A 12,316-nucleotide genomic window follows, 5' to 3' on the forward strand; every position below is an offset into this window, starting at 1 on the left:
GAAGAAATTGCTAACTTCCTAAACACAATGGTCCACCAAATTTAATAAAGATGACATGAACAACATAAACAGACCTGGAACCAGCAACTAGATTGAAGCAGTAGTTAAAAGCCTCCAAAACCCTTCTTTGTATCCTACCCTGGGCAAAATCCTCAGCCCTCATTTCCCAGGGTTTTTTTTTTTTTTTTTTTTGGTTTAATAAAATTTTATTTTTCCAAATGTACAGCTGATTGAACCTGTTTATGCATCTTCACCAGCAGCTGGGGCATCTCCACCCTTTGTGTTTCTGGTGTAAATTACTTGGGCTCTGTGTTTTGAAACCAGCTTGATAAGCCCTTTACTAAGGAGCTCCTGAAGGGCTGCCCTGGCCAAGGAACCGCGAGTCTTCAGCCTCTCAGAGATCATGGCTGGAGTAATAAGTTTATAGTTGGGAACTTCCTTACAGAGTTTGTCGTGTGTAGCCTTGTCAAACAGGACTAGATTGTTGAGCTTGTCCCGAACTTTGCCTTTGGACCACTTCTTCTTTTTGGCCTTGCCACCGGACTTATTTACTGGGTCTTTGTCTTTTTTGGCCGACTTTCCGGCATCTTTCTTCTTCCTATCATCCTTGGGCGGCATGATGAAGCTCGGAGAGTGGCTACGACCACTGCAGCCTCCCTAAGATGTCAGGGGGAAAAAAGCTCATGTCCCAGGTTTTGAGGCTGACCCGTGGCCATGTGGTGGGAACTAACTGATGCTAACTTTAACTCCTTATGTTCTCTTGCACAGAATTCTCACGTTTTCTATCTCCACCAAGGTTTGCTCAGGGTGCCTGGAAGATATGGAGCAGTTTTGGGGCAAGGAGAAAAACAGACAGCCACTTGGGAGGTTAGGTCCAACACTGACTTAGACCGTGGTATCACCTGAGGTTACTTTTCTAACTGAGAGAAGCAACATGCTGCTAAGGTTTTAAATTGGGATTAACTCCTTTTAAGAATCGAGTTCCTTTCTTCACATACACATTTTTCCTTTGTTTTTATTTTTTGTGTATGAATGCTTGGCCTGCATGTATGCTGTGCACCACGTCTGTGCAGTGCCCCTGGAGACCAGATGATGGCAAGACATTGCCGGGGACAAATAATCAAAGAAAAAGGATACAGGGATTCCTTGGCTGAATTCTGCGGGATGTTATAAACATCAGTTTGGTGACTGATTGTATATTGCTGGTTCTCTCTCTCTGCTACTTGCATCCATTCAAAACAAAAAGTGTGTCTATAAGAGATCATTCTCTGGACCGTACAAAGCATAAAACAGACTCTTTCCTGTATTTTCTCTATCTCTAAGGTTTACCTGGTAACTTACTTACAAAGCCTCATAATTTAATAGTTTATTGCCAGGGAATTTATTACATTATCCTATGTATGTAACTTGGATTCAGCAGTATCCTCCAACCAAATGACTGCCATTTTCATAAGGACATCTATGCCTGTTTATAAGAGATCCTCACAGCTGGGCTTGTTGACTGTTAGTGTCCTTCACAAAAGATGGGGAAGGAGGCACATCTGAGTGTCCAGCCAATTACCCCAGACAGTTGTGTGCAATTCTGCCCTAATTCCCCATGGCCTTGAGGGCTTGGAGAGGAGCTAGAGTACATAGACTAGGAAGGGGGCTTAGGCTATGCAGCTGAGGGGAAGCTGTCATCTCTACTAGGTAGAGACTTTCTAGGGCAGCTGCTGTCTGTCTGGTCACCACTCTCCTGTCAGTGACCCCTCACCCATGCCCTAAAAATAAACTCAATAAACTCTTTGCTTTCCTGTTGTGGGATGATCTTTTTGCATACTGTAAATATGTGTCTGCCGAAGGGGCCTTCTGATTGGTTTAATAAAGAGCTGAATGGCCAATAGCTAGGCAGGAGAAGATAGGTGGGACTCCCAGGGAGATAGAGGAACTCTGGGGAAGAAGAGAGGTGAGGAGATGCCAGCAAGACACAGAACAAGTTGGACACACAGAATGGGAGAGAGGTAAAAGCAGTTTGGCAGAACATAGATTACTAGAGTTAGGTTAACTTAAGTTATGAGAGCTAGAAGAACAAGCCTAAGCTAAGGCCAAGCTTTCCTAATTAATAATGAGTCTCCATATCATTATTTGGAGGCCTGCAGTCCCAACAAGAAAGTACTACTGTACTTTCAAAGGGTGAAATAAAACTTTTGGTGAAATAAAACTTTGGCTTGTCATTGAAACCTTATGATGAGGGGAGAGACTCCTCATTGCGTAGTCTCCCTTGGAGATATGATTCTCACAAGAGATGACAGATTTGTTTGTTAATATTCCCATGTCTTAGCCGGGCGGTGGTGGCGCACGCCTTTAATCCCAGCACTCGGGAGGCAGAGGCAGGCGGATCTCTGTGAGTTCAAGACCAGCCTGGTCTACAAGAGCTAGTTCCAGGACAGGCTCCAAAGCCACAGAGAAACCCTGTCTCGAAAAACCAAAAAAAAAAAAAAAAAAATTCCCATGTCTTACAGTATTAAGAAAATAATTAAGTATAAGAAAACATTATAAAAATACAGAAATGGAAATACTTTTAGTAAAGAATCCTATGAAGATGTTTCTCCAGGGTGATAAAGATAGGGGTAAGGTTCAGGGAAGTTACAATGGTCTGGTCAAGTTATATGAGGTATGTAAAAGATGAGAGTTTATGTACATGACATTAAAATGTCCAAGGTCAAAGCTCAATGGATTTGATGTTGAACATTTGCTTAAATCAGCAAAGTAATTGGTCTGCTCATCATAACAAAGCTCTTTAAAAGTATTGGGCTTTTGCCCTAGCTTTATTTAAATACTGCACAGTAGTACAAAGCAATCATCCCAGGGTAACTGACCTTGTGGGTGTTTAATACTCTTACTTAGAGGCCTATACTGAGGAAGTCAGAGAAATTAAATAAGTGACTTCAAGGTCAAGTAGGTTCCAGGGACTGTGGGGGCATCTCTTGAATGTTTTGTAACCTTGGGGAGTCACCTGGGGACTCCAAGAGTTTGGGGAGGTCATGAAGACCTCACCAAATGAACTCTAACTGGTGTTCAGTCTACAAAGAGGAGCATCAACACAGACGGAAATTATCCTCAATGCTTTTCAAGCAAGGCCTTTGAGTTAGCTGCGCATAGATAAAATGACTGGTAGAAAGGATGCCTGGAGGAGCCAGAGGTTCCTCCTAAGACCAAGTGATCCATCAGGATCAGATACTCAACTGGCCTTGATAGGAGGTAGTGAGCAGAAGATAGTTAATTTTGGCTGTCAACATGGTCTTAAACATCCAAGAGGAAAGTATAAGAGAAGACTAAAATAACTGGATTGTTTCTTTAACAGGTCAAGGGATTGCTCTCTCAGACATTAGGCTCATATGATGTTATTTACACAACTGCTTCTCACTAAAGATTTTCTTCTGCATGAGAAATTTTCTGCCCATGTAGAGGAGTTCAGCCCCTGGCTCACTGCAACTACTGCCTACAGTCAAGAGAGCCAGGACCACTATTGCTTTCATCTATGAATTAAATGTTTGCCAATTTTCTTCTTTCTTCCTCCTCTCTAGATGCCATCTGAGAGAGACCCCCCTAGACTTCAACATCTATCAAAGGGCCTGGGGGCGAATTTTGAGTTTAGCCCTCTGGAATACCAGCCTCGGAAGCAAAAATAAAAAATGAGGAGAAGCCCAGTAGATGGATGCTCTTCAGAGTCTGCGAAGAGGTTCTCACAGATGTGGGTCTCAACGTGGAACAAATATCCGGCTTTTCCTGGTTTTCTTCCTAGGACTTGTCATACTAGAAACTCTTGCCTTTGCTTCTCCCTCACATCTGCTTCTAGAAATCTGTCAAGGACTTCCTTTCCTCCCTATGCCCAGCTATTATATAAATAACGTTGCTGATGTGCTTTTGGGGTCTTTTAGATAGGCCCACCGGAGGAGTTCCCAAGTGCCATACTGGGTCCCCCTATTCAACTTGAAGTAGTAAGATCAGTCATCATGCAAATTCCATAACAGCAGTTAGAGTTATACTCTTTGGAGTATGGGTCAGCAATAAAAACAGGAAATAAAAATTGGCTAGGCAGTTCAAGGTAAAAAAAAAATCCCAAATGAAAAGTAAGTAGCTTATTAATTTATTTATTTGAGTCTAAAAACTAGAAATACTCATGGTGTGGTGGTTTAAATAGGTATGGCCCCGTAGACTCATGTGCTTAAATGCTTGGCCTACAGAGAGTGGCACTATTAGGCAGTGTGGTCTTGTTGGAGGAAGTGTGTCACTGTGGGGGTGGACTTTGAGGTCACATATGCTCAAGATGCACTCAGTGTAGAACACAGTTCACTTACTGTGGCCTGTGGATCAATCTGTAGAACTCTCAGCTCCTTCTCCAGCACCATGTCTGCCCTCCAGCACTATGCACTGCCGTGCTCCCCATCATGATAGTGGAGTAAATCTCTAAACTGTAAGCCAATGACAATTAAGTATTGTCCTTAACGAGTTAATGTGGCCATGGTGTCTCTTCACAACAAGAGGAACCCTAACTAACACACAAGGGCTTCTCAGCATCCTCATCTTTGCCAGATGCCAGACATGTCAGAAGTGTTCTGTGGCTCTGATCTTGGTTCTGGTTTCTAAGTGATTTTAAGGTTCTGTCTTCAGCGGCAGGGTGCAGATGTTAGAGTAACAGCGGAAGTTTAACAAGAGAAAACTCCATCTGGTCAAGAGAATAGAATCTCTAGCCAAAGTGGAGACCAGGCTGGGCTGGGTCAATTGCCTGGGTGAGGAGCCATCCCTAAAACATAAGGGTAGTTTTCAAGCCATGCTAAGAGATAGGTTATTATGTCAGGGATCATGAGAGGCTTGCTGAGGCTGCTCTCACCACACACTAGCAGTAAGTGCTCCAGTCCCTCATGGTAACAATTTATAGTCACCGAAGGCTTTGATAGTCAGTATATGCTACTGAGTTTTAAGAAAAAGTGGAAAATGTATGAAAAGGAGGAGAGAATTATGAGAAACATTTTTCCCCTATTAAAAATAGGCTAGCCTGGCAAGGACCAGTATTCCACACATCTTCCCCAGAATGTGAAGTCCCTGTGTGCATACCTGTTTGTTCATTGGCCACCCCCATATCTCCTGTTTCATACCTATTATGCATTAGCCAATCACGTCAGCTCGTGAAGGTAAGCTCCCACCAATGGGGTGAGACACAGCTGCCACCTGTCAGAATAAAAACCACGTGACAGCCCCTCCTGGTGTGTGTACCTGTGTGGTAGCATACCATCCTAAGGAAATCACCCTGCTTAGTTACTTTTGCTTTGCTCGTGTGTCTTTTTGTACAATAGCAAGAACATTCTTTTCCGAAGGATAGATAAAGAATGTCAAAAGTTAAATGCTTCCTCGACATTTTCAGATGAAGAAATGGCCTAAGGAACTGAACAGAGTCTCAGAAGAGGAAACAGAAGTGGTCAATAATTAGGAAAATCTTTCATATTCTTGTCCTTCAGGGAAGTGCAAATTAAAAACTGCTTTGAAAATCTTAGTCACCTCAGTCAGGAGTGCTAACATCAAGAAAACAAGAGAGTAACTGCTAATGCAGATGTGGGGAAAGAGAAACTCTACTCATTGCTGTGGGGAGTATGATCTGAGGCAATGATCTGAATCTGAGTATGATCATGAAACTAGGGAAGTTTCTGGAAAAACTAAAAACAGAACTAAGTGCCCAACAAAATGACTTATGATGACCTCTAAGACTAAAAGTTAACTGATTCTAGATAAATCACATCTCCAAAAGACCTTCATAGACATGCCCAAATCACTGCTTAACTGTAGCATCAGGAGAACAGGGCAAGAGGGTTGATGAGCAGAATAAGCAGTGGACACGTATAGACAGAGACTGCTTGTTCGTTTCCTAGCTGCTCTGGCCCAAACAATCACACAGAAGCTATATTAACTTCAACTCTGTTTGACCAATAGCTTATGCATACTTCTAGCTAACTCTTACATCTTAAATTAACGCATTTCTATTAATTTGTGAATCACCTCAAGGCTGTGGCTTACCGGTAAGGTTTTCTTGATGGCTGGTATTTCTCTCCTTCAACAGCTACACAGTGTCTCCGTGACTCTGACTACTTTCTCTCTGTATTTCTGTTCGAATTTCCCACCTGGCTTTACTCTACTAAGCCATTTGCTGAAACAGCTTCTCTTAATAACCAATGGTAATACAACATATTCATAGTACACAGAGGTAAATCCCACATCAGACACAGGATTCTTTCTGCCTGGGCTAAGAGCTTTCTTTCCAGTGACTGGAAAAAAGAGACAGCCTGTAGCCTAAGGAGAGAAAAGAAAAAACAGACGCTACAAATGAACACAATAATAAAACAGTAGATTAATCACTAACATTCTGAACAAAGAGAAACAAATTTTAAACATGGTGCCACTCATAAGTGCACCAAGATAATGGTCTAGTTAGGCATATACACAACAAAACACTTACTAAGATGTGTCTGCTGAAAGTTACAGGAGGCAGGTGAAAGAAGCCACAAAAACCATTTTTATGAGTAGACAGACAAGCTACGTTTGTTGCTTAGGAGACTCTGATATAGCAAAGATGTCATTTGTTAAGGAAACAAAATACTCATGATTCTTGTTACAAACCATAAGGAGACTCATGATTCTTGTTACAAACCATAAGGAGACTTTACCAGGATTATCATGATAGTCATAGGAACCTATCCCAAGAGATTTTGCAGTTACAGAGAGAGATGAGGACAGTGGAAATTTATAACCAAGGCATAAGCTGGGGGCTCATACGTAGAAAATAAGAGCAAAATGTCAAGACTAGGAGAATTCTGAGTAAACTGGATCAACAGGATTTGAACTAAAGACAGAGCAAGGGGATAGGACAGCAAGTGAAAGATGAGGAATCTGATCAGGTATCAAGGATGGGGGCTTTGGCTGAACTAACTGCATTTGTACATTTTCTCTAATATAGAGTTAATTCTGCCAGTCAAGAATTAACCACTACCACAATATTTGAGCCAAAATTGAAGCAAACTTTAATTAAATACTGGATAGGATGATGGACTCTGGCCAGGTCTATTCCTTAGTTCTCAGAAAATGGAGAGGATTCACATTTTGCAGAGGCTTAAAAAGGCCACCCGATAAGGCCACCATATTTCTCATCAGGTCCAATCAGGGGCAAGCATATATCCTGAAACACTTCCTGCCTGCCTGTGTTCAATCAAGAATAAGTGAGTGTCCATTCTGATTTATTTCCTGCTCTGCACCTCCAACCTGCATGTGATCAAGCACATCCCATGCAGTCAAGGCAAACAAACTTGTTCAGGGGGTTGAAAACACGTGGCTTGTTACCTCCTATAAACAATAGCACCGACATTTCAGGGAATATCTGTCCTTGGGCAGGGGGCTTACAGGTTGAAGAAACTTTTGTTTCATTGATCTCTTAGGCACAGTAATTAAAGCTAAAACCATGACTTTGGCTCTCACAGTAGCAATACTTGGAGCTGAGTAGTTTGCAAAGAAAAAAGGTTTATGTAGCTTAAGTTTCCCATAAGGGCACAGTACCTGCATTTGCTTGGCTTCTGTGAAGTTCTCATAGTGGATACCATCACAGTGGTAGAGGAGCATGAAGAAGAACATGCATGGTGAAAGATGAGGCAAGAGAGGTGGCATGGTGGGCCAGTAAGCTTTGGAACTGCTTATTCTTAGGAGAAGGAATCTATTCTGTAGAACAGTATCACCCTTTCTGAGGGCAGACACTACCTCAACATCATCACACTAGGGGCCAGGCTTACAGAACACGGACACGCTCAAATCATATCTAAACGTAATATCAGCTCAGCAGGATTCTTGCTCATCTGGATGAAGTTCTGGATCTGCTCATAAAGAGAACTCAGTAAACCGAAGTTCTTGGGCACCACGCAAACTGACTTAAGACTGGCACAGTCCCTATCAAAACCCTAGTATAGGTTTTGACAAATAGAAAACGTCATTGTAAAGTTTACATGAGTCATGTAAATTTTAGAAGAAATAAAAACAAAACACTTCAAGGAAGAGCCAGCTAGGAAAATCACTCCCCACTATTAAGGTCTAGAGAGTAGAGGAAAGGATACAATATTGCAAATGTGGGGACAGATACTTTCACTACTGGAGGGAACCCCTCCCCCCATAGCTACAAGAAAGTTGCTCAAGGAAATTCCGAGTTAGATGCCAAACAATCCAATAAAAAAAAAAGGACAGCCTCTCCGAAAAATGGTGCTAGATCACCACCGGCAAAACAGACAGACAGACTGCAATTTTCACATAGTCATCACACATAAAAATCGGACCGTGAAATTCAATGTAAATTATACAGCGATTAAAGCTTCAGAAAAAATATATGGGACAAAATTCTCAAAGATAGGAAAGGCATTCTTAGACTTGATAACGAAATTATCATTCATAACAGGACAATATGAAATGAGCTCAAATATTGACAACATGTTTGTTTTGTGAAAGTTTCTTAAAAAGAGGATAAAACAATAAGCCACCCCCCCCCGGGGGGAAGAATAGGCAAGCGATAGATCAAATACAGAATTCACAATTAGAGTGTAGAGTGAACCCTCAAATCTCAACAAAAATCAAGAAAGAAACCTAAAACACATCATTAGAAAACGGGAAAAGATGTGAACAAATATTTCACTTGAGAGAAAAAAAACCAAGATGTCACCACACGCATCAGGAGACGCCTAACGTCTGTCCTCTGCCGTTCTGGAAGTGCAGGTTGAAACCAGGATAAGACATTGTGGCACACGTAGCGGACTGCATAAAATGGTGATGACAAGGTGGAATGCTGCTGAGACATGGTGAGACTGGATGGTTCGGGTGTCCTGGGTGTGAAAGTCCACTGTCAGACTGTGTGCTCTTGTTGTACAAGGCAGCAACCACATTCCCATTTATCCTAGAGCAATGAGAGCCCGGTTGCAGACACAAAACAGAGCGAGGCAGTGTTATGCCAGCATCATTCTTTCTTGTTTGTTTGTTTTTTGCTTTTTGAGATAGGGGTGGGGGTGGGAGTGGGGGTTTGAAGTCATTGAAATCCCCTGCTCGCCTTGGGAGTGCTGGGATCAAAGGTGTGCGCCTGCTTGCCAGCTTTACTCCTACGTGTTCTAAAACCAAAAACAACTCAGCTTCCCTTAGCAGGAAGGAAGTGGCCCAACAGTTACGTTTCCTTACACAGTGGGATACCGCTCAGAAACGAAAAGGAAAGGACAGGACTCCCTGAGCTCATTTGTGTAGACAAGCGCTAGTGAATTAAGTCAGGCTAAGAAAGCCCATTCTGACAAGTTAGGCGCAGTTTCTGAGAATACAACCTTTTCTTTATTGTAACGACAAAGTTTGTAGGAATTGAGGACAGGTCGGTGGTGGATGGAGGGGAATGGATAAGGGTATGAAAGAATGGTGTGAGGGACCCTTTGTAGATGTTAACTCTTCAGTGTCTTGACTGGTGGCATCCCGGATGTGACAGAACCGTATAGTATGAAATCCAAAACGAAGTGGAGGCAAGACTCGCTCCAGTGGCATGAAGTTACTGCCCTGCGACAGTCTCCTGTGGTTTATGAGACATTATTATTGGGAGAAATGGTGGTGGGGGAGGAGCAACAAAGGATCCCTCTGCTACAAGGAAACAAGGCTGTGTCGCAAGGTGGTGAGCTGAGATTTGCAGGTTTCTGAGTGTGGTAGCAAGAGTGGGTCCTTATCAGGTTCCATCCTCTATAACTCAATCATAGCTGAGAATTCAGTGCCAATAGATACTTCTTTATCTATTATGCGTTACAACTTCACAATTACCTTCATCAGCAAATCAAAGGAAGGCTAAGAGTTTCAATTCCAAGGGTGGGGCAGTAGTCTAAACCCAGGCAGGGAAGGGTCCTAGAGGGGACCTTTAAATTAGACCTAAATGAATGAAACAGGGCTTCTGCAGAATGAGCTCCAAGAGGTACACAAGGTCTTGGAGAGTGTAGGTAATGACGACATGCAGAAGAAGGCATGCAGGGAGCCCGACTCTGCCATAGGTTGCCCGGGTTTAACACCAAATTCTTTTCCTTAACTGATTTCTGACTTTAATAGGACGTGATCACCAATCCCTTCATTTATAGAAGGTACCTTCGAAGATTATCTATGACACTTAACGTGGCGATACGTAACTTGTATTTTTATTTTGTTGTTTTTGTTTTTCTTTTTGAGGCAGGGTTTCTCTGAGTAGTTCAGGCTGTCCTGGAACTCACTCTGTAGACCAGGCTGGCCTCGAACTCACGGAGATCTGACTGCTTCTGGCTCTTGTGCTGGGATTAAAGGAGTGCGCCACTACTACCTGGCCTTAAAAAAGTATCTATTGGCACTAAATTCTCAACTATGATTGAGTTATAGAGGATGTAATCTAATATGGTCCCACTCCTGATACCATACACAGAAAATTGCATCTCAGCTCACCACCTTACAATACAGCTTTGCTTCCTTGGAGCAGTCCGCAAGCAGGGCTCAGCAGTGTCCCAACAACTCACTGAGTTCTTGGGATGTGGTTCCACCAAGTGCTCCAAGGCTAGGTCAATCACCCAGACATCCTATCTGGAAGATGTCACACATCTTGACAGTCAAGTTTCCCAAAAGTTAATCAATAATCCGAGGTGCAAGTCAGTTATCAGCATCTGTTCCATTTCTGAGCACAATTCATACAATTCCCCGGAGATTCCATCATCCCTGTTTCTTTGAAGATAACGCCGCCTGAGCCGGCTTCACCTTCAAATGTGCAGTCCTTACTAGCGGCATCTTCGGTCATTTGGATTCCATCAAAGGGTCAGTCATTGAGAGGACAGGAGACCATGGAATTTCATGCCTCATGAGGTTGGCAAAAAAGTCCTCAGGGCTTGAACCCTGAGCGTCCCTGAGCTGTGGGAAGGGGCAGGGTGTGCCTTGTGAGTAAGACGGTAGTCTCGGGCAGCCTGTGACTTTGTGTGACACATAAGTACGTGCCTTTCTGCACATACAGCAGAGAGAGCTTTTTCTTTCATTCCCACTAACAATAAAAATGCCGGCTGTTACCCACTGTGGCCCCACCTAATACGGCCAGCTGGCAGTTTGAAAATCACCTTTGCTCAGTGTCTGCCCTCAATGACAGGAATTCTAGAAATTAGGAGGGGAGGTTCTGTCTGGGAGTAGTGATCTAGAAAGCTTAGGGCAGCTGCATGATGCAAAGAGTGTAACCAGAATCTCTGGTTTGCTGCGTGCCACTTTAGCGATAAACAGAATTTTGTTTAAAAGGAAAAAAAAAGAAAATGGTTTTATTTATATTTGAACCTGACCTAGATGGGGGGAGGGGAGTTTCTTCCCACCTTGCCCATATTAGAGTTACAATTAACAGGAAAGTGGACACAAAAGCCCATACATGTGCATATGTAGATGTAATGGTGGGACAGGATACCCGAATTACTTCCTGGGAGAAAGTTCCTCTTCAGGCTCAGAGGTTCTGTCTGTTCTCACACATCTACCTTTATATTCACTGGGGTGGGGGGTGGGATCTGGGGGTGGGCAACAGGCACCAGCACCTGGACCAGAAACAGGAAAATAGCGAAGCTGGGGGTGGGGACACACCCACTTTATTCTCTAAAATAGTGTTAGCTTTGGGAGATTGTTAAGTAGTTGGAAGTTGCTCTCAGATTTTGTTACTTGACAATAACGGGGCATCATTCTCTGGTGCTGGCTGGCCTTGGATAGGCCCCTCGCTTACGTCAATGCTTTATGGAGATGCGCCAAGACCCTGGTGCGGGTTCAGGTCGTTCTACCCCACACAGATCTGCTGAGGTGGTTCTTATAGCTCTCAAGGCACTGGTTCTGTTCTCTGCCACAGGCATTGATGATGCTGGTTTCAGAGTAGCCTAGAAAATAGCAGAAACAATATCGTGTTCAGGCTCAGTCATCTGCAGAGTTTTGTGACTGAGAAGTTAGTCTTTGGTACTTTGAATAGAGATTGTAGATTTTTAGAAATGAAAGGGAGAGACCTCTTTCCAGGCGCATGATGATAGGCAATTCTGCTACCGCCCGTTCTTAGGAACCTAGGTCCTGGTGAGAGCACAGGGTAGTTGTGCTGGGCTGTATTCCTCTCCTCCCTCCTCATTCCCAAGCCTTTCTGTCCTCTCGCCAGAGTGCCGGCCAGCTGGGGAGGCCAAGCTAGGAACTGTGTGAGCAGAGGACTGGCAGGCCCGGCTGGCAGCTGGGGGTGGGGAGTCACAGTGCGGGACAGGGCAGGGGTGCCTTCTGCCAG

The 12,316-nt window shown here is 43.4% G+C and overlaps 1 protein-coding gene across 1 annotated transcript; it reads right to left on the bottom strand.

Moving 5' to 3' along the window:
- Positions 1–240: 240 nt before the first annotated feature.
- Positions 241–656, bottom strand: LOC119806517 (40S ribosomal protein S25-like). Its single transcript, XM_038318292.1, has one exon. It carries the CDS (start codon positions 616–618, stop codon positions 241–243), a length of 378 nt encoding a protein of 125 aa, XP_038174220.1. The 5' UTR covers positions 619–656.
- Between the last annotated feature and the right edge of the window lie 11,660 nt (positions 657–12,316).

This window comes from Arvicola amphibius, chromosome 1, assembly GCF_903992535.2.
Source record: "Arvicola amphibius chromosome 1, mArvAmp1.2, whole genome shotgun sequence".
Taxonomy (NCBI): Eukaryota; Metazoa; Chordata; class Mammalia; order Rodentia; family Cricetidae; genus Arvicola; species Arvicola amphibius.